Source organism: Gouania willdenowi, chromosome 6, assembly GCF_900634775.1.
Source record: "Gouania willdenowi chromosome 6, fGouWil2.1, whole genome shotgun sequence".
NCBI lineage: Eukaryota > Metazoa > Chordata > Actinopteri > Blenniiformes > Gobiesocidae > Gouania > Gouania willdenowi.
The window spans coordinates 63469674-63489012 of record NC_041049.1 but is presented as its reverse complement, the minus strand read 5'-3'; the positions used below and the strand labels follow the sequence as shown (position 1 = coordinate 63489012).

The 19339-nt window shown below is 38.8% G+C and overlaps 2 protein-coding genes across 3 annotated transcripts in view; one reads left to right on the top strand and one right to left on the bottom strand.

Annotated features, from left to right (window-relative positions):
* The first annotated feature begins 184 nt into the window (after positions 1-184).
* Positions 185-5806, top strand: ucmab (upper zone of growth plate and cartilage matrix associated b). Its single transcript, XM_028450157.1, has 5 exons — positions 185-252; positions 356-424; positions 1369-1464; positions 4806-4904; positions 4973-5806. The coding sequence occupies exons 1-5, from the start codon at positions 210-212 to the stop codon at positions 5050-5052; spliced, it is 387 nt and encodes a 128-aa protein (XP_028305958.1). The 5' UTR covers positions 185-209; the 3' UTR covers positions 5053-5806.
* A 4786-nt stretch (positions 5807-10592) lies between these two features.
* The window catches only part of camk1db (calcium/calmodulin-dependent protein kinase 1Db), a 42605-nt gene continuing 33858 nt past the window's right edge, over positions 10593-19339 (bottom strand). For both annotated transcript variants that reach the window (XM_028450155.1, XM_028450156.1), the window contains exons 8-11: positions 16923-17001; positions 16108-16195; positions 14285-14444; positions 10593-12242 (exon numbers count right to left, since the gene is read on the bottom strand). In XM_028450155.1, coding sequence (XP_028305956.1) covers positions 12115-12242; positions 14285-14444; positions 16108-16195; positions 16923-17001 — 455 coding nt within the window. In that variant the 3' untranslated portion in view covers positions 10593-12114. The remainder of the gene's footprint in view (positions 12243-14284; positions 14445-16107; positions 16196-16922; positions 17002-19339) is intronic.

Sequence of the window (19339 nt, the reverse complement as noted above, 5' to 3'; positions counted from 1 at the left end):
GTGGTAGCACCTCATCTCAGCTGTCCAATTAGATTCCATAGATGGCTTGTAGCTTTCTTTTTTCCTCTTTTACAATTTAGCAACTACTTAATCCTCCATTTTTCTCCAGTCTCTCTCCTCCACTCCTCCAGGCTCCTCCTCTCTCATCTCTGACTCTCTGCTCACTCTCCTCCTCACACCCACTGATAACCTGTACAGCTGAGGTGAAGATGTTCCTCCTGGCCCTCCTCACCTTGCTTCTCGCTCTTTGCTGTGAGTTGGATTTAAAGAGAAAATGACTTTTCATGTTTTTTGGACACAGATTGTAATATGACGGTTTTTGAGCATCTCAGTCAGCTGTATTTTTTTTCCTCAGGGTCCCCAGGGGCCGACTCTGTGGTTGTGCCCAGCAGCACCAGCAGCACCAGCAACAGAGATGTACCAGGTGAGTCTCACACTTTAGCAGGTTTACAGCCAAAAAGTCCACAACAGGAATTTAGAGGCAGAAAATCCTCAAATTACCTCCTTCTAAGATACTCGCCTGCATTGAATTAATTTGATTTAAATACAAGTTACAGATGGAGCCAGGGTTGGGGTCAATTGTATTTGTAATTGCATAATTGGTAATTACTTACAATTATGATGTAATTATAATTGAAATCGCAATTGAAAAAATATGCTGCTGTTGTAATTGAATTGTAATTAAGTTCAGATAATTGACTATGTAATTGTAATTGTCATGCACATTTTATAAAAACTATTAATTACTACTGTGGGTTTATGGAGTCATTTTTTGTGTTGTTCTTACTGTACTTTTGTTGTCATTTTCCGTAATTTTGTATATTTTTTTGAGTAATTTTGGGTATTACTGTTGTCATTTTTGTTTCGTTGTTGATTTTTGTAGTCGTTCAGTGTGTTTTTGGAGTATTTTCAGTGTTTTTCTCTTGCCTTTTACTGTATTTTCCTGCAATGTTGTAATTATTTTTTGTTTTCAATGTATTCTTGCTCTTGTTTTGTGTATTTTTTTTTTGTCTTTTTGTACAAATTTGGGGGCTGCATAAAATTAAACCAAAGGCCGAATGTGGCTCCCGGGCCGCCAGTTGCCTATGTCAGCACTAAGCTGTCTGTTCTGTGTTGCCAGATACATCAGGATACATCCTTTAAAAGTCCTTCTTCAGACACCCTAAACCCAACCTGGCAACCACGTTTCTACAGCTGTTGTCTATTGTTCCTCCTTTCTCACTTTTCTCTCTCACAGTCACGTTTAATAGAATAACACACGTTGGTCCATAAAACATTCAACCTGGGGCCGTGTTTGGCCCGTGGGCCACACTTTGGACATGGCTGCATTATGCTGTGAGCTGATGCCCTGCTCCTGCTCTCATGCAGGAACTCTTCAGAGGATCTTCATGAAAGAGGAGGATGCCTCAGACTTCTTCAGAAGACGCAACAGACGTGCAACCAAGTCTCAGGATGAGATCAGCGGTCAGTTGGGGTTTGTTTGGGTTTTGGCGTGTTCTTTGGTGTGTCTGTGTGTGTGTGTTTCATGTCGACCTTTGGCAGCAGAGACATACAGGTGTGAACGCAGCCAGTGTGTTTTTCCTGCAGAGGCAGCAGCTGGAACGATCAGAGGCCTCCTGTTGCTGCCTCTGCAGGAGCCCCAGGACAGCATGGAGCTCAGGTTTGATTTCATCATTTACTAGTACAGTGCCCATCGGAAGTACTGTATGTATTCATATAGTGGGAGCTTAAGTAGAGTTGTGTTTGAAGGTTGGATGTACATACTCTGTAGTCTGTAGTGTTATAAATGGGTTTTATTTGTGGGTGCAAAATAAAATAGCATGTGCAATTTCCCTGGTTTAATTCTAAGGGACATGCGCATGATAAATTGATAAATAAAGTTTGCACCAATGTTCGCTGGACTTAAGTAAATGGATAATAAATGTCCCGGAGCATCCCCTCATGTCCTTAGACCATCCTTCCGCAAGAAAGAACTCAAAAAACCCAGTAGGTAGATTAATTACACACACATGTCATGTACAGCGAAGTTGCCCATTAGGTTATGAACACGTGTTTTGCTGTTCGCTTTGAGCACGACCGCTGCTATAGGTTGATTTCACGTGACATCACATTGCTGCATTGCAAGAGTGTAAGATTCAGATGGAGGGCAGGAAGTGGAGCTTGAGAATCTTCCGTCTGAAATAATCAAAATGCCCATGTTTTGTGTAGTTTATGGCTGCTTCAATCGTTCTAACCGAGAAAGAGAAAATAGATTTTATAGAGTACCAAAGATTGTCGTTCACAAAGGTGAGAAATGTAAAAAGCTCACAGAACAACGCCTTAAAAAGTGAATTTTAAACCTACGTTTGCGGTCGGGAGGAGCAGAGTCTGCTGATGCCCCAGTCTGTAGCGACCACTTCGTCAGAGGTACGTTTGCGAGCTAACTTTGTTTTTGTGGCTGTGTTTGTATAGCATTAGGTTGTCGTTAAATGCTCATTTACCAAATAATGATTATTAAGTTACCGGTAATATAATGTGGACTTCATTGGGACTTTTTATGCTGCCCTGCCCCCTGCTCCTTCTTTCTTTCACCCCTGATGCACATTGACATTGCGCACAGTAAAAGCTGAGTACCCAAATGCTATTTCACTACGTCAGAAAGTACTATTCAGTAGTAGTATATATATATATATATATATATATGTGACAAATAAACCTCTTATATCCTTGACTGTCAGGCTAACGTTGTCGTTAAGATTTTTGCATGTTTGTTTACATTATTATATACTGCTAGCTGCTAGCAACTTAACACATAGAATAATATAAGAACAAACACTCACCCTTGTGAAGACCAAACGGTAATCATCGTAGAGCCGTTTTGTATCGAGGTTGTGGACTCACCCGCTCACAAAGGTTATATTCCTCCATACGGCTTTATCTACTGTTTGGTGTAGTAGATAGTTTGTGATATCAACAGCCTCGATGGTCTGCAATTGGCCCCAATAAGTTCCGGGAAGAGTCTATTCCGAACTTCCATTGTTGTAACTCTCTCTCTAAACGGCTCTGTGTGCGTGTGGCATTTACATCCAAGATGCGCATTAGATTATAAATATGCAGTGAAAATATTAGCGTTTATAATGTCGTGTTCGTGGAGAAATGCGCACGTTTCGCTGTTCGCTTTGAGCACAGCCGCCCGCCAATAACTTCTGTGTCTCGTCCGTCCGATCTAACTCTAACAATCTAGCAGTCAAACTATTGTAAAAATAAACGTTTTGAAAATAAAGGACGCAGACCCTCGAGCAGTCTGGTAAGAAAGTTTCAGGTCGACCAGACACCACGTCAAGGAGATATTCGAGCCACACACACGCATATACACAGACGCTCCTTGCTTTTATAGATAAATATTCTATTGAGTTGAAAAGTATGTACGTACTGTAAGTATGTCCTAGCGTAAAGTCAAATATAAGCATGCATGGCTATTCTTCAACTGCAAATTTTTCTTTCCAAAAATTTGGTTCCATTACCACAAGATTATTAATGTCTATTGCAGTGTTTATCAACCTTGAGGTCGTGACCCACTGTGGGATTGCCTGGAATTAAAAGGGGGTCACCTGAAATTTGTAGTCTAGTCTCGTGTTTATGTCTAGTAATTGATTTAAAAAATTGATTAAAGGTGGTGTTTAGCTCAGTGGGTTGAGCGCCCGCCCCATAAATGGAGGCTGTAGTTCCTCACCTGCAGCCGGTCCCAGGTTCGATTCCCGGCTTGGGACCCTTTGCTGCATGTCATTCCCTGCTCTCTCTGATCCCTTTCCTGTCAAGCAACTGTCATATAAAGGCCACTAGAGCCCAAAAAATCCTTAAAAAAAAAAAAAAAAAAAAAAAAAAAAAAAATTGATTAAAATAATCTTTTTGTATTTTTTGATTACTATTAAATTACGATATTTTTATTGTTATTTAATTGGGTAACACTTTACTTGAAGTTTTATACATAAAGACTAACATTACGCTATCATTATTATGACATGAACACCCGTCATTAGCATGAATAAGGTGTCATTAAGGCTGTCATTAAAAGCCCTTACCCCTAACCCTACCTAAACTTAAACTTAAACTTAACCTTAACCCTAGCCCAACCCTAAACCCTAACCTTAACCTTAAACCTAACTCTAACCCTAACCTTAACCCCACCTAACCTTATCCCTAACCCCTAACCCTAGCTAACCCTAGCCCTAATCCAAATTCTTAACCCTAACCCCATCCATTTTCAGACCCACTTATTCCTGTTTATCAGGGTCGCGGGGAACCCTAACCCTAGCCCAACCCTAAACCCTAGCCCTAACCCTTTTTGTTTTAAAATGATCAACGGACATTGTGAAACTACAAAAAAATGAAATAACCACACAACAATCAAATACATCACATCATAGTCGACCAATCAGATTAAACATAATGCACAGCGCTAAAACAGCATTGAATGGAGGTTATTTTCTCAGTTTTAGAGTTTATAAGAGATAGATACCTTTATGGAAAATAAATTAAGTTCCAATTGTGTAATATCTTGTCTCTTTCTTTTTAAGTTTATACATAAGATGTTTACTGTATGCAAGGGAACCGTGGCAAGATTTATTCCCAAAAATTAACGTAGGGGGTGAAAGTATTAATAACTTTTACTTTATGTACTATTTAATTGAGCTACTTTTTACTTGTACTTGAGTATTTTATGTATGACTTACTAGTACTTGTACTTGAGTACAATTTCAATCAAGTAACAGTACTTGAGTAGATGTACTGTATCAGTAAGTTTTATACCTCTGTCCTTCCTTCAGCTGAACAGAGGCAGGTTCTGGCAGCAGACGAACGGATGCGAGAGTTTCACGAGGAGAAGAGAAACGAGTTTGAGAGTTTCGCTGAGGAGGAACACGATGGTGGGTAAAGATGTGCTGCTTCACCTTCTGCACATCCACTCACTGACCTCTGACCTCTGACCCTGCAGAGCAAGACGAGAGGAGCAGGGAGAGTGGCGAGCAGTGGAGGGAGTTCCACTACGACGGCATGAATCCTCCTTATGAGTAGGGATGTACATGGCTGTGAACCCGATGATTTGCAGCATGTCACAATACAATATATCTCCATAATACTATATACAATATGATACAATATACATGACAATATCATTAATTACACAATTTCCCTTTACAAGTAAAAAATGGTATGAAATCAATTTATTTACTTTTTTTTTTTATAAACTTGTGTACGTAAACTTACATAAATGGCAACTAACTGTAATTCAAGAACCAATATAAAAAACAAGTGGTATTTTTATTTATTTTTTTAAACTGTCAAATTACATTTTTTCAAAAAAGTTAAACTTTTACTTCAGCAAATTTAGATTCTGTCAAGTTCTTAAATTCTTCTTCTTTTTTTGTTTTGAAAGTAACCACAGACATCTATAAAAGTGCCCATTATGTTTTAGCAAAATAAAGCGCAAACAACTTCCAAGCACTGACACCCAGTGACCAGGCGTTAATGTGCCATGCAAATCTTAGCGCTATTAAATGTTTTTTTTCATTAAAAAACATGATTTTAAAAAAATGCGGCTCAATACGATAATCGCAAAGTGAAATATCGGAATATCTTGCCAAATGGATTCTTTCTTACACCCTTACTTATGAGTAGAATTTAACATCTGTATCAAACAAAGCAGCATCTGACATCATATCTAACTCAAAAACTGGCCTTTTAATGACTTATATACTGTACATCTTACTGTTGTATGAGTAAAACCTTTTTGTTTTGTTCACTCTTTCATAAATATCAATGGATTTAAATATCCAGCCTTTCCAGGTGTTTCTTATTGTTCTTTACGGTGGACAATAAAGCACTCCTTGAGTCTCCCATGAGGTTGCATTCATGTAATCAGTTTTTTTTTTAGTGGGATTATTATTACTGTACATTATTATATGCTATTGATGAGCAGCGGTGCTCAAGTCGGGTCCTGGAGAGCTCCTGTTCTGCCTGTTTCTGATGCATCTCCTGATTTACTGATGGTGTTATAATGAAAGCCTGACAGTGTGGTGAACCATAAATACTCAGAAATTAAAGCTGAACATCTTCACACTACTTTAGTGAAATCTCAGTTATTTCAGGCTTTTGATCAGAGATGGGTAACTGGTGGTCCGGGGGCCACCCCTAAAGCAAATCCACAAAAATTGTAATTTATGACGTTGGAAGGAATATGAATCCCAACGTAATTCACAAAGTACAAGGAATTAAAAACAGAATACATAAAACGACTAATAAAACAACAACCACTGACTGTAAAAATCAAAATGACTACAGAAACACACAAAACAACAACACATTACAGAATAGCCCCAAAGACACACAAACTGTTAACAAAATGACAGGATAATACCCAAAACAGCAACAGAAATACAGGAGGTGACCCCAAAAATGTACAAATAGACAACAAAAATGCCGAAAAACACAAGAGAAATACACACAATTACACCAAAAGACTCACAAAAAGGGACAACAGAAACACACGACATGACTCTAAAAATACACAAAATGACTAAAAATACACAAATGGACAACAGAAACACGAAAAATGACTCCAAAAATGCACAAATCGACAATAAAAATGTAGGAAATGACAGAAAAATACACACAATTACACCAAGAAATAGCACAAAAAACAAACATAATAATGATTCTATAAATATACAAAAGACAGCAAAATACACACAATTAAACCAAAAAAGCAAAACAACAAAAACAAACAAAATGACTAAAGACTGACAAAACCAAAAACCCTTTCCCCCCCTGTAATAATGCTCTAATTGGACATTATTCTAACATGAATATTGCTCATTGGCCCTCGGATCAGATTTTTATGGCCCCTGCTGTGATAGAGTTGCCCATCCTTACTTTAGATCAACAATGCACGGACAAACAGACGCAGTCCAGACTGAAGTGCATGAGAACTTTTGTATTTACAGTCACAGAACTTCACCTTCTTTTAATAATTCATATAATTTCCTTCATTGTGAGCATGATCTGCAGATTTTTCTCTTTTAAACACTCGTAGACGTTGAGCGAGCGAAAGAAGACGCAAAAACACATTCCTTCGCATCTTTGTGCTAAATTCAACAGGTCGGCATTAAAGCGCAGAGATTGATGAGCACAGAGTGAGCACTGCAGGCAGAGCACGACACTTTCAAGCACTCTGCAAATAAACATCAGCATCAGCATTCGGTCGTCATTTTTTTGTTTTGTTTTTTACATTTTACACAGGCAGGTTTACATTTTACAGGTCGATACTTTGTTTACATCCATAAGTTTCTGTACAAACTTCAAAAATAAGCAAGAATTCACAAACATTTGCTGCAATGACAAAAGTCTTTTCTCGGTCTTATTATTTCCATGTAGTGCCACAGCAAATAGTCACTATTAAGTGCAAAGGATGTTAAAGCAAAACCATCATCATCATCATCATCATCATCAGTCTTCCTCTGAGGCAGTGGTGTCTCATCCCTGTGGTTTCCCTGAGACATGGTCATTAACGCCCCCTGGTGGTCAAACAGGGCTTCACAGTCGCGTCCAAATGAAACAACAAACAGTAAAAGTAGCAGCTGACTAACTTTTTTTTAAATTTTTTTAGCAGCTGACTACCTAGTGCAGCAGATTACTAAAAAAAAATCATTCACTTCTAAGGGTTAATCTGGAAAGAGCCAGATTGATGTGTAGCCCCTCCCTCTAACTCAAGTTCTCCACATTGATCTAGGTCTGAGTCTGGAGAATCCTTTCAGAACCAGGGAGGGACATGAACAGAATGCTTGAAGCTGATTGGGCGAAGAGCCTGTCCACCATGATGTTTTAGCCAATCACACGGTAACAAATGATGATGTCATCGGCATGCGCCACAGAGACGCTGCTACAACAACAACAAAGCTCCACTAGCGAAAACTTTCTTTTGGGATAGTAATGCTGCGGCCATTATGTCGTTAACCATCCTTCTGTGTCGACATCTTTCTATTTTGATTCAGAGCTATGCTAATAGCGGTAGCCCAGCTAGTTCCTCTCCCCATAACTGCGCATGTTTCAGTTTTGCTTCGGCACTTCTGCCTTCGTCACACCCGCCCTGAACCACAACATTGCCTCATGATTGGTTCAAACCGTTTCGGTTCGAATTCAAAAGGCAAAGACGGGAACAGTACAAGATGGATTCTGCTGGTGTTGGTGAACACCAGGAGAATCCATCTTGCAGGCAAAGTTATCTAAGGGTCACTATTATGGAAAAAGGCTTTGGCCACTCAAAAATTTAATATGGCGGCCATTTTTCAAGATGGCCTCCGTTGCTATTCAATGGTCAGTATTATATAACCTCAAAATGCTCGGGTCGGGCCAAAAAGAGGTGTCAACAGAAATTTCTGCATCTCCTCCAGTCAGGACTGCGCCCGCGAGAGACGAAACTCAATCGCCTCCAAAAACTTGAGAAAAATCCAAAAATGCTCAGATCTGGTCAAATGAGGTGTCAGTGGAGTGAGTGGCCACACCTTTTTCCAAAATCGTGGCCCCTTAGAAAGGATTTGTGCCAAATGTCATGCTTTGATATCAAAGTGAACGATTCTCTTGAAAAATGTAATTAATCTGCTGCACTAAACTTAAACACAACACTATCCCTGTGCAGTCGGAGGATCTCTTCATACAAAGGACACACACACACACACACACACAGTGGAGGAAAACACACACTGACACACTCAAGATGCAAAAAATATGGCGTTATATTTGTGCCACAGTTCTGCTCCTGCTTACTCTGAGCAAATCAGATAGAGATTTCCATATAGATGTTTCTATTAATCATATAAACATTGATTTCTGGTCATGTCAAAAATATTCAATTTGGCATCTTCCTTAAAAATAAAAAGCATCAATTTCTTATCAATAATTTAATTACAATAACAAAATATTATACACACAAATGCAGATTTGCTAAATGCCCCCATCATTTAAAATCTGATATTTTATTGTTTCAAAGATTCCTAGAAAAAATTGAAAATGTCTATGCAAGAAAATTATATAGTTTGATACTTAGGTTAAATATATATATATATATATGTATATATATATATATACATATATATATACAATTTTATTTTCTCTTATTTTTTCTTTTGTGTACTTTTACTCATGTCACTTTTGGTTGTTGAACAGGCTAGGTAATTGTGATGAATTGTAATTGAACTTTAGGAATTGAGAACATAATTGTATTTTACTCTGAGGATTAAAAATGCTGGTTACTGTAATAGTAATTGAACTGTAATTGAACATTGGAAATTGAAAACATAATTGTAACTGAAAAACGTAATTGACCCCAACCCTGGTCATAACTTAAAAAAGGCCATTCATTATTATATTCCCTAGCCATCAGACATATTGCTATGGCAACACCTTATGTGTATTAAATGACCATTTGTCACATCCATCTTTATCATATGTATGAGCATTAACTGACTTTTACTGAGAGGTGTTTGGAGGAGTCAGGTGATCTATCTATCCCAGTGGTTCTCAACCTGTTCAGCCTGTGACCCCCAAATCAAAGGTCCCAGAGACCGGGGACCCCCACTGTAGCTGAAGGTGGTTGAACACAGACATGAGCATTGAAGAACAGTCATGTGGAGACAGGGCCATCTATAAGGAGGAATACAGGAGAGAGATTTTTGGGGTCCATCCATAAAGTCAGCAGAATGATGGTCCATTGTTCTATGATTCTGTGATAACCACATTTATTTATTTATCTGAATAATATCCAATGTTATACATGATGTTTAGTATTTTTTGCGACCGTGGTTCAGGTGGGAGAGGGGTAGTGTTCTAATCGACAGGTTTGGGGTTCAATCCCAGTCTATACTTCAAAGTGTTCTTGGGCAAGACACTGAACACTAAGTTTCTCCCAGTGGTTGACCAGCGCTTTGCATGGCAGCTCAGTCCCCTTGGTGTGTGAATAAGTTGATATAGTAAAGCGCTTTGGGACTAGTTCAGTGTAGGCATAACAGCGCTATATAAATCAAGTCCATTTCCTTTTTACCATAGTCATTTACAGATGTTAATCCTTGTATTAATCAAAAATAAAATGGGTTAAAAGTGACCAAAAATGGTTGAAAAGGTCGTGGAATAGGATTTTTGAAAAAACACTGAAAATGGTTAAAAGTTTCAAATTAGAGTGGGCAAAAATGGACTGAAAAAGTGGTAACAATGGTTCAAAAATGTCAATATTGGAACAATTCGTAGGAATAATTGGTTTAAACTGGCAAGTAATGGGCATGAAAAATTATAAATGTGCTTAAATTGGCAAAAATAATATGGTGAAAAGAGGTGAAAGGTGACAATAATGGGCAACATGTGTGACATTAGGTGGGAAAAGTGGTGGAAAGGGTTTAGAAGTGCTGAAAATGTCTTGAAAGTGGAAAAAATGTGCAGAAAAGTCATTGAAATTTGATGTAGAAGTGGCAGAAATGGGAAAAATGTAGCAAAAATATGGCAAGAAAAAGTGATTAAAATAGGTTAAAAGATGACAAGTTTAGTGTAGCTGCAGAAAAAGGGTAAAAATAAGCAAAAATGGGCTCAAATTGTTCAAAAAGTATTCTTAGTTTCTTGAAGGCATCTGGTGACCCCCTCCCAGTGTCTCGCGACCCCAAGGTTGAGAACCCCTGATCTATTCTGTGACCACATCAAGTGGGTACATTTGACCCAAATTTAAGGGATACAGTGACCTTTACAGACGGGGAGTCATAGACCTGCAGCTCATGTTGGTTTTTCAGGTAGAACCGTATACTTTTACTTCTTACATTTTCACACTGTGCTTTCTTCTAACTACACTTTCAAAATGGACTCTTCAATTGTATTGTAGAGAGGAAATACAGCCGCTGTGAAAGCTGTGATTAAAGCGTTAGGAAACACAAACACAGAGGCTGTACATTTGTAAGAGTGTCACACTGTAGAGCAGGGGTCACCAACACGGGGCCCGTGGGCCCTAGGTAGCCCGCACGGACCATGTGAGTGGCCCTCAGGAGCTCTGGTCACCAATGAGCTCCATCTAAAATCGAAATTTACTTTCCAGGATTCAAACTGGAATAACGTTCACACTAACCACTTTATGCAGCATCAGACTGTACTGACAGAATTGATATATTCTACTTTGTCGTGTTTTTGTGTTTGTGTATCTTTGGGGCGGAGAGAACAGAACTTTGGATTCTCTACATGTCTTGTACATGTAGTGGATTAGACAATAAAGCTGCCTTTGAAACTCACAAAGATAAATACAGATGAGAGATGTCGTTAGTAAAGTTAAATACGGCTGATTAAATGAATTAAGCATGTTTATTTTCACTAAAACATTGTGACAAACGTTTTTAAAGTAATGCAGATCTGGTGTTTGGTCACTGGTATATTATATATGAGATATATTTTTTAAAAACGCAGGGTGTTTTTTTTTTTTTTCTTTTTTAAATAAAATGTATTATAAATTAAACAATTAGGAAAAATAAAGCGTTTCATGTTGAAACCTTAACATTTCCGTTAATTCACTGATATCCTTCCTTATTATCTCACCCTCTAATTAAAGTGAAACCATGAAAATGTAGTATTTAACAAGTGCTTTTCTAACTGGTAGCCCAACAGACTGTACAGTACCTTTGAATTAGCTCACAGTTTCAGAAAGGTTGGCGACCCCTGCTGTAGAGGAACCGAGCGAGTGGCACAAATATAAGAACCAGAGAAAACATGTAAACCTGTCAGAACACCGAGAGGTGGGCGATTCTTAGCGTTAATCTGTACTTGACTCTCACAACAGCTCTCAGACAGGAGGATGAAAGGAGACCCCCACAGTGTGGCACTGGCTGCTTTTTGTGGCACACAGCTTGAGTCGTAGCCGTCTTAACCCTCAGAGCTTCAGGGGCAGCAGGGGTGAGCCGTGCCGCGTAAATGGAGCTTCGCCTGCGCTCCTAAAAGTCCTCCCCCATGGTTGGCAGAAACAGACGGGAGGAGGCGGGATTGGCAAACTGGGCGACGGCGGACGCCCCTTCCTCAAAGCTCTGTGGTCTCCCAGCTCACCTCCCGCGGTACCTGGCGTCATTTAGTCCCAGTGTGGATGACGGTGATGGTGGAGGGACGCGGTCGGGAAGGCTCGGCCACCACTGAGGGCTCCTCTAGGGGCGGAGCCTCAGAGTCGTTAGTGTATGTTTTAACAGCAGGAGGACCTGAGAGAGAACAAACACTTTATTACTGTATTTGAGGGTTGGTGTCAATTACATTTTTCAGTTACAATTATGTTTCCAATTACCCATGTTCAATTACAATTCAATTATGATTACAGTGACCAGTATTTTTTCAATTACAATTAAATTACAATCGCTTTTTATCCTCAGAAAGTCAATTACAATGACATTATATATATATATATATATATATATATATATTTATCCTATTTATCCTTTATTCTCTATCTATCCTTTATATTTATCATTATTATTATTATTATTATTGTTGCTGGGTTGTTCTTTGTTTTTTTTAAAATTATTTTTGTTGTTTGTTTTGTGCACCAACTACCAAGACAAATTCCTTGTACTGTCCATAAAACTGTACATGGCCATTAAAAACATTTCTGATTCTGATTCTGATTCTCAATTACTAAAGTTCAATTACAATTAATCACAATTACCGAGCCTGAAATAAATAACCTAATAAAAGTTAACCTTCCTCTTGTGTTAGCTTCCTGTTAGCATCTCTTATGATAACAGGTCCTAAATCAGCTGTAAAATACACTAAAAATGAATATCTATCATCTAATTTATTTCCTATCTATTGATTAATCTATTAGGCTTCCTAATCAATGAAAATATAGATTTTAATATTTTTGGTGAGGGCGTCTGAGCCTGTTTTGTGTCAGTATACCCCTAGATTTACATTTCTTTTAAATGGTAAAATGTGGGAAAGCTTGATATGAATATTCTAATTACTGGTAACTACATGTGTGTAGAACTGTACATATAGAACTGTAACATGGTTCTCCAGTTTTACATTAGATTATAATTGACAATTTTTCATAGAATTTTCATGGCAATTACAATTAAAAAGTCAATTATCTGAACTCAATTACAATTTAATTATGGTTACGACAGCAACAGATTTTCAAAATTACAATTATAAATGTGCCACAATTGTAATTCATTATCAATTACGTGATTACAATTATAATTGACCCCAACCCTTTACTGAGATTTTTTTGTCTTACAAATTTTTGAACTTTTCACGTGTTTTCACAACGGCTTCTTTCAGTTTACGGAAAATCTACGAAAAGTTACAAAAACTCAACAAAAAAGGAAAAACAAGTGGCGTTGAAGCTGTGTTGCCAGGTTGGGCTTCATGTGACAAAAGCAGGCGATTTTACAGGCATTTTGTTAGATTACTGATGATTCCTTTTTTGTTGTGGGGATATTTCATAACTCTGAGGATTTAGATGGGAGATGGGGGTTTATGGTCGTATTTCTTAGTTTTGATTGGATGCACGATTGGAGTTGCAGATACTGAACTGATCATTCCCGATGATGAACCTCTGGACAAGGTCAGAGAAAGGGACCAGTGCGTTTACTTAGAGAGGTGAGTGATGCCTTTTTCTGACCATGTGGGGAAATGAATGGGTTTCTTATTGATGAGGAAGTCGGGGTTATTCCAGATGGGGGTGAATTTGGATAATCCTAAGGGGATGTTTGTGATTTTGTGGTATTTTCACCAGGCTGTCTGAGTTTCTGATATCATCATGGCTCTGAAACGTGGATGCCGTTTGATTTGCTGATGAAGTAAGAATAGTAAGTCTGAGATCTGAATGTCTGCACAGACTGTTTGTTCGATGTCCAACCATGTGTTATCAGCTTGATTCGGCTGGATCCATTTGAGTAAGTATTGCAGATGATTTGCTATGCTGTAATGAAGGAAGTTGGGTGTGTCGAGTCCTCCTGATAATTTAGGTTTTTGGAGGGTTGATAATTTGAAAGGGGGAGGGGGTTATTTTACATAAAGGTCTGTGACAAACTGAGGGACAAACCAGCAGCTCTGTAACTGATGGGTTTCCTGTCAGTCGTAGCATAAATTAAGACAAATGAAAGCGTTAAAATTATCAGGGCATAAAGGTTGTTCTCTGACCCACAGACGAGCGTTAAACCCGGCTCAGTGATGTGGTTCAGGCTGTGTGTAAAAGACGTAGTGACAGCAGAGCTGATGAGAACATGTAAGTGTCACTCACAGTCGTTGAGGGTCAGCGCTGAGCAGTCCACGGACTGACTCTTGGCCGGGGCGCGGCTCTGAGCGCTCAGCATCCCTGTGCTGTGGATGCTGCTGTTGAAACTGGTTCCCAACTGCAGGCGCCGCATGTGCCGGATTACCGCCGTAGCGTTGAAGGCTTGCTGCGAGGAGAGAGAGGACACGTACCATCATTTAAACTGTTCTGGAGGGCTGCAGTTCTGCAGGTTTAAGACATCTCTGGAGCTGCATAATGTCACATTACTTAGGCACTTAGGAGTGAGTTGTAAAAAAAGACAATCTCAGGACTACAGCCCTCCAGGACCAGAGCTGGCAACCAGAGATAACAGGTCGCTACATTTAAACTCCTCCTACAAATGAAAGGGCAAGTAAATCAGTGTAAAGGTACATAAACAACAATGAACTTTAGAGTATTAGGACTGTGATGACGTGGGATTTGTGGGTTGTGTTGGTGATGTGGAGCATTCAGCAGTAGTAGCTACTAACGCTTGTGGGGTTGTTTCTCAGTGATTCTTTCCTTTGCTTTTGTTCTCGTAGACTGGTTGTGATATTGAGTTCTTGCATGGGTTAATATGTCTATATTTCTATTGGTTTGCGTCTCTATATGTGAGTCATATTCCTTTCTTCTTGTTTATTGCAAACCCTGTCCTGTCTTTGTTTAAGGACCTGTACTACAAAGCTAGATTTCCTCTTATTGCACTAACTTATAGGATTTGATCAGTGTGTGCTGTCCTACAAAGCTGGCTAACGTTGTAGGGGACTAAATCACCATGGTAACTTAGGCTGAACGACTAACCTGGTCGGGACCAGGTTTGTGTTCTGGCTAGGATCTGAGTGAGTACTAAAGCCCGCCTCCTGCCCAATCAGTTCTCTTAGAAATCAACCTGCCCAATAAAAGGAGGATCATTCTGTGGACACGTTGCTGTGTGGATCTGTTGTGACGCTGACAGGAGAGAATATTTAGACATTGATGCAATCCTTTCATTTACTGATCACATAGATTTATATCTGATGGACTGACCTGATAAAGCCTGCGTGCGTCGAACGCTTTCAGACCCATGAATTAATGCATTAATTAATGTATGTAATCTGAGGTGATGCTGAGAGCCTCAGTCCTGTAAGATAATATAAATATTGTCCATCTTATGATGTAGGCTGAGCTGTATGAATGCAGCATCAGGGCCACAGACAAAGTAAAAGTGAGAGTGAAACTCATCAGAGTGTCTGTTTATTCTCTGTTTTTTTAATCTCACTAATTCAAGCATTAACACTCATCAATTCCTGCATTATTTCCTTCCTGCTTTTACTACAAGTGTTGTTTTTGGACAGAATTATGGATTTTAATTCTACATATTTGTAAAGAATTATTCCTCAATTGTGATGTAAATTGCTCTACACAGTTTATCTCTAAATGTGATTGGTCTGACGCTGTAATCTCCACCTCTGTCACAAGAGCACACACGTAGCCAGGCTGAAATCAATTTGCTTAATTTAATGAGTTGTAATCTAGATTCGTTGGACAGCTTCTGCCTGACAGAGAATGTTTGGTTAGGTGAAGCCCGTTATCGAGCTTCGTAGTATAGGCCCATTGTGTATTGTTAAATCTCCCTCTGCTCTCACACAGGTTAGGCCCATCGTCCTGATCACCCTCACTATCTAAGGAGTGCTTAAATAGACAGAGGGTTTGAAATCAGATCTTTACACCTTGTGTCTGCGTTCCCTGGATGACTGAGAGCTTTCACAGACATCTTCATGTATAGTTGTATTACAGAAGGATAGGACTGCACTGTGTTCCACTCAGCTCACCCTCCATTTGCTTTTGGCAAAGTTCTTCCTCATCTGTCGGCTCACAGACTCGTGGATGTTCTTGCAGAGCGCCGTGCCTCCAGCAATCCTGCAACACCACGTCAAGGACAAATCCTTTTAATACACACACGCACACACAAGCAGTACCTGTTGATTTGTGTATGTGTAATATCTTCATGCTGGGTTTCCATTCACTCTTCTTTTGATTATTCAGTATATTTTTCTCTTATTTTGTGTATTTTTGTTATAGTTTTTGTGTTGTTGGTATTATTTAAGTTATTCTAGTTTCTAGTGTTGTTATTTTTTGTGTATTTTGTAGTGATCTTGTGTGTTTTTGTTGTCGTTTTTATGTGTCGCTGGTAATATTCAGTATGATTATCATTTTTATCTAAACATAAACATTATAAAACCCCATATTTTTCATGTTTTTATTTGTTAATTTTCCTCTCTCTCAAGTACCCCCTGTAGTGCTATACCCCTATGAGTACACGTACCCCCATTTGAGAAAGACTGATCTAGTGTATCTGTACTTTTACTGCAGTAAAAGATGTGTGTACTGTCTCCTCTGTAATTAGTGCGAAATCCTAATCACTCATTAAAGCCTCCACATTCTTCAAACACCCTTCAGGACCACAGCCGCTAATTGGCCTGCTTATATTCTGAAGCCTGGTCTGCGAGGGGCCGGCGGTGGGCTCGTGGCACGCCGCCATGGCGACAGATGACAGTGGGAGGACGAGCTCTTCCCGACAAGTGCGTAAATGCCTGGAAATGTGCGTCATGCCGCCATGCAAATGTAGCAGTGGTTCCGTTCTCACCATGGGTGCTCCAGAGCCTGGTCACAAGTGAAGCGCTTCTCAGGATCCTTCTCCATCAGACAGCTGATGAAGTCTTTGGCTGCGTAGAAGAGGGAGAAGGCGAGTGGCTGCGTTCAATAAAGCAATAAAGTGATGAGCGTTAACACAGTAGTGGAATTTCTTTTTAAATAAAGCACAAGTAAAATAAATACAGATCGTTTTTAAAACTTTATTTTTTTCTTGCAGCCTGGTACCAAATGGACCATGGCCCAGTGGTTGGGGACCCCTGCTTTAGAGCAGTGTTTCTCTAACTTTTGAATCCAAGTCCCCCCTTTGTCCGACTAACACATTTTGCTCAAAATTCTGTGGGAAAAAAAAACTAGAGCATAACGCTAAAATGATGGAGCGATAACACACATTTTAAAGAATCTCAGTGGGAAGAAACAGTATTTAGTGCCTCCTGAACAGATTTATTATTTATGGTCATCTCCCTCCTGTTATGGGACTAAGACTGACCTTTGTATTTTCAGTTCTTGTTCTAATCAAGATAAATTATATCATCATTTTGTGTTTTTTGTGTCATTTTGTTGGTATTATTTAAATAATTCTGTGTTTTTGGTGTTGTTTGGTTGTTTCTTATGTCGTTTTCTATGTTTCTCTGTTATTTCTGTGTATTTTGCAGTGATCTTGTGTATTTTACTCTCAATTATTGTGTCTTTGTTGCTGTTTTGTGTTTTGTTGCACGTAATAGTAAGTATTTTTCTCTGTCAGTCTACAGTTTTTGGTGTCATTTTGTGTATTTTGTTGTTTGGTCTTTTTACTATTCAGTATATTTTTCTCTTTTTTTGTGTGTTTTTGTTGTTGTTTTGTGAGTTGCTGGTAATGTTTAGTATGATAATAATTTTTAACTAAAAATACACATAAAACCCCATATTTTAATGCTTTCATTTGTTAATTTTCATGTAGTGCCATCGCATCCCCCCAGGGGTGTACCCCCATTTGAGAAACACTGCTTTAGAGGATCGGTCTACAGCTGAGTGATAAAACCATGTTACTATTTTGTGTCAGAAATGTCTTTGGAGTCATTTAAAATATTAACTTGAAGTGTCAAACACACATATCCCTGTATATGTGGGAGTCACCATTTTGGAGATTTCAGCCAATCAGCGTTCACATAATCAGGGTGTCGTCACATCAGGACTACTGTTATTTCCGCTACCATTGTGAGACACACTATGAACATTATGGTGGACAGATTTTGACAATGAACCGGGGACAATGAAAAACAGTATTTGAATGCCACTATCAGCCTTTTTACTGCAGATTTACACGTAGACCTTAAAACAGATACGTCTATGATACCACTGGAATCATTAAATACCTTTCACTTTATAAAACTTCCTCCTTCCACTCAACAGTGGGTCAGAGTCTGTATAGTGCCTCATATGCAATGCTGTCTGCTCTTCGTTACCATATACAGTTGGTAATTCACAGAGAAACTGTTCAAAATTCACAAAAAAAGCAGTGGCACTCAATCTTTTCAGCCCGTGCCCCCAAAATAAAGCTTCCAGAGACCGGGGACCCCCACTGTACCTGAAGGTAGTTGAACACAGACATTAACATTGAAGAACAGTCATGTGGAGACAGGGCCATCTAGAAGGTCAGCAAAATGATGGTCCATTGTTCTATGAATCTGTGATAACCACATTTATTTATTTATCTGATTAATATCCACTGTTACACAGGAAGTTTATTATTTGCACCATAGCATATAGTCATCTTAAAGATGTTAAAAGTGAAGAGAAAACTTGTAAAAAGGGTTCAAAGTGTCAATATTGGCTTAAAAGTGGCAGAAATTGGGTGAGGTACAGTTGGGGGTAATGTATACTGGCAAATAATTAGCATGGTATATTAATTGGTAAAATAAGCATGATATATGGTGAAAAGAGGTTAAAAGTGACAATAATGGGTCAACATATGTGACATTAGGTGGGAAAAGCAGTGGAAAGGGTTTATAAGTGTCGAAAATGTCTTGAAACTGTAAAAATGTGCAAAAAAGGCAAAAGAAATGGGAGTAATGTAGCAAAAGAAAAAGTGATGAAAATAGGTTAAAATATGGTAAGTTTGGTGTAGTAAAGGTTAAAAATAAACAAAAATGGGCTCAAATCAATGGGCTAAACAGATGTTGACAATTCTACCACTGGAACGGATTACATATCTCTTGAAGGGAAAACATGACTTGTCTGAATCTATTTGGAGGCCATTTATCACATGTGGAATGTTTGGACCTATCCGAGGATCATAATGAGGACTCTTGTGACTCACTGGACTTGGGATTGTACCTTGCCTGAGTTTACATTTTCGTCTCCTGGAATTATGGAAGTCTCTGTACACTTTTAATGGAGAAACAGAAGCAGGGATATGTGTCTGAGAGCTTG

Coding starts and splice junctions, on each gene's coding strand:
- ucmab (XM_028450157.1), top strand. CDS start 210: ATGTTCCTCCTGGCCCTCCTCACCTTGCTTCTCGCTCTTTGCT. Junction 425..1,368: donor CAGCAACAGAGATGTACCAG/GTGAGTCTCACA, acceptor GCTCTCATGCAG/GAACTCTTCAGAGGATCTTC. Junction 1,465..4,805: donor GTCTCAGGATGAGATCAGCG/GTCAGTTGGGGT, acceptor TCCTTCCTTCAG/CTGAACAGAGGCAGGTTCTG.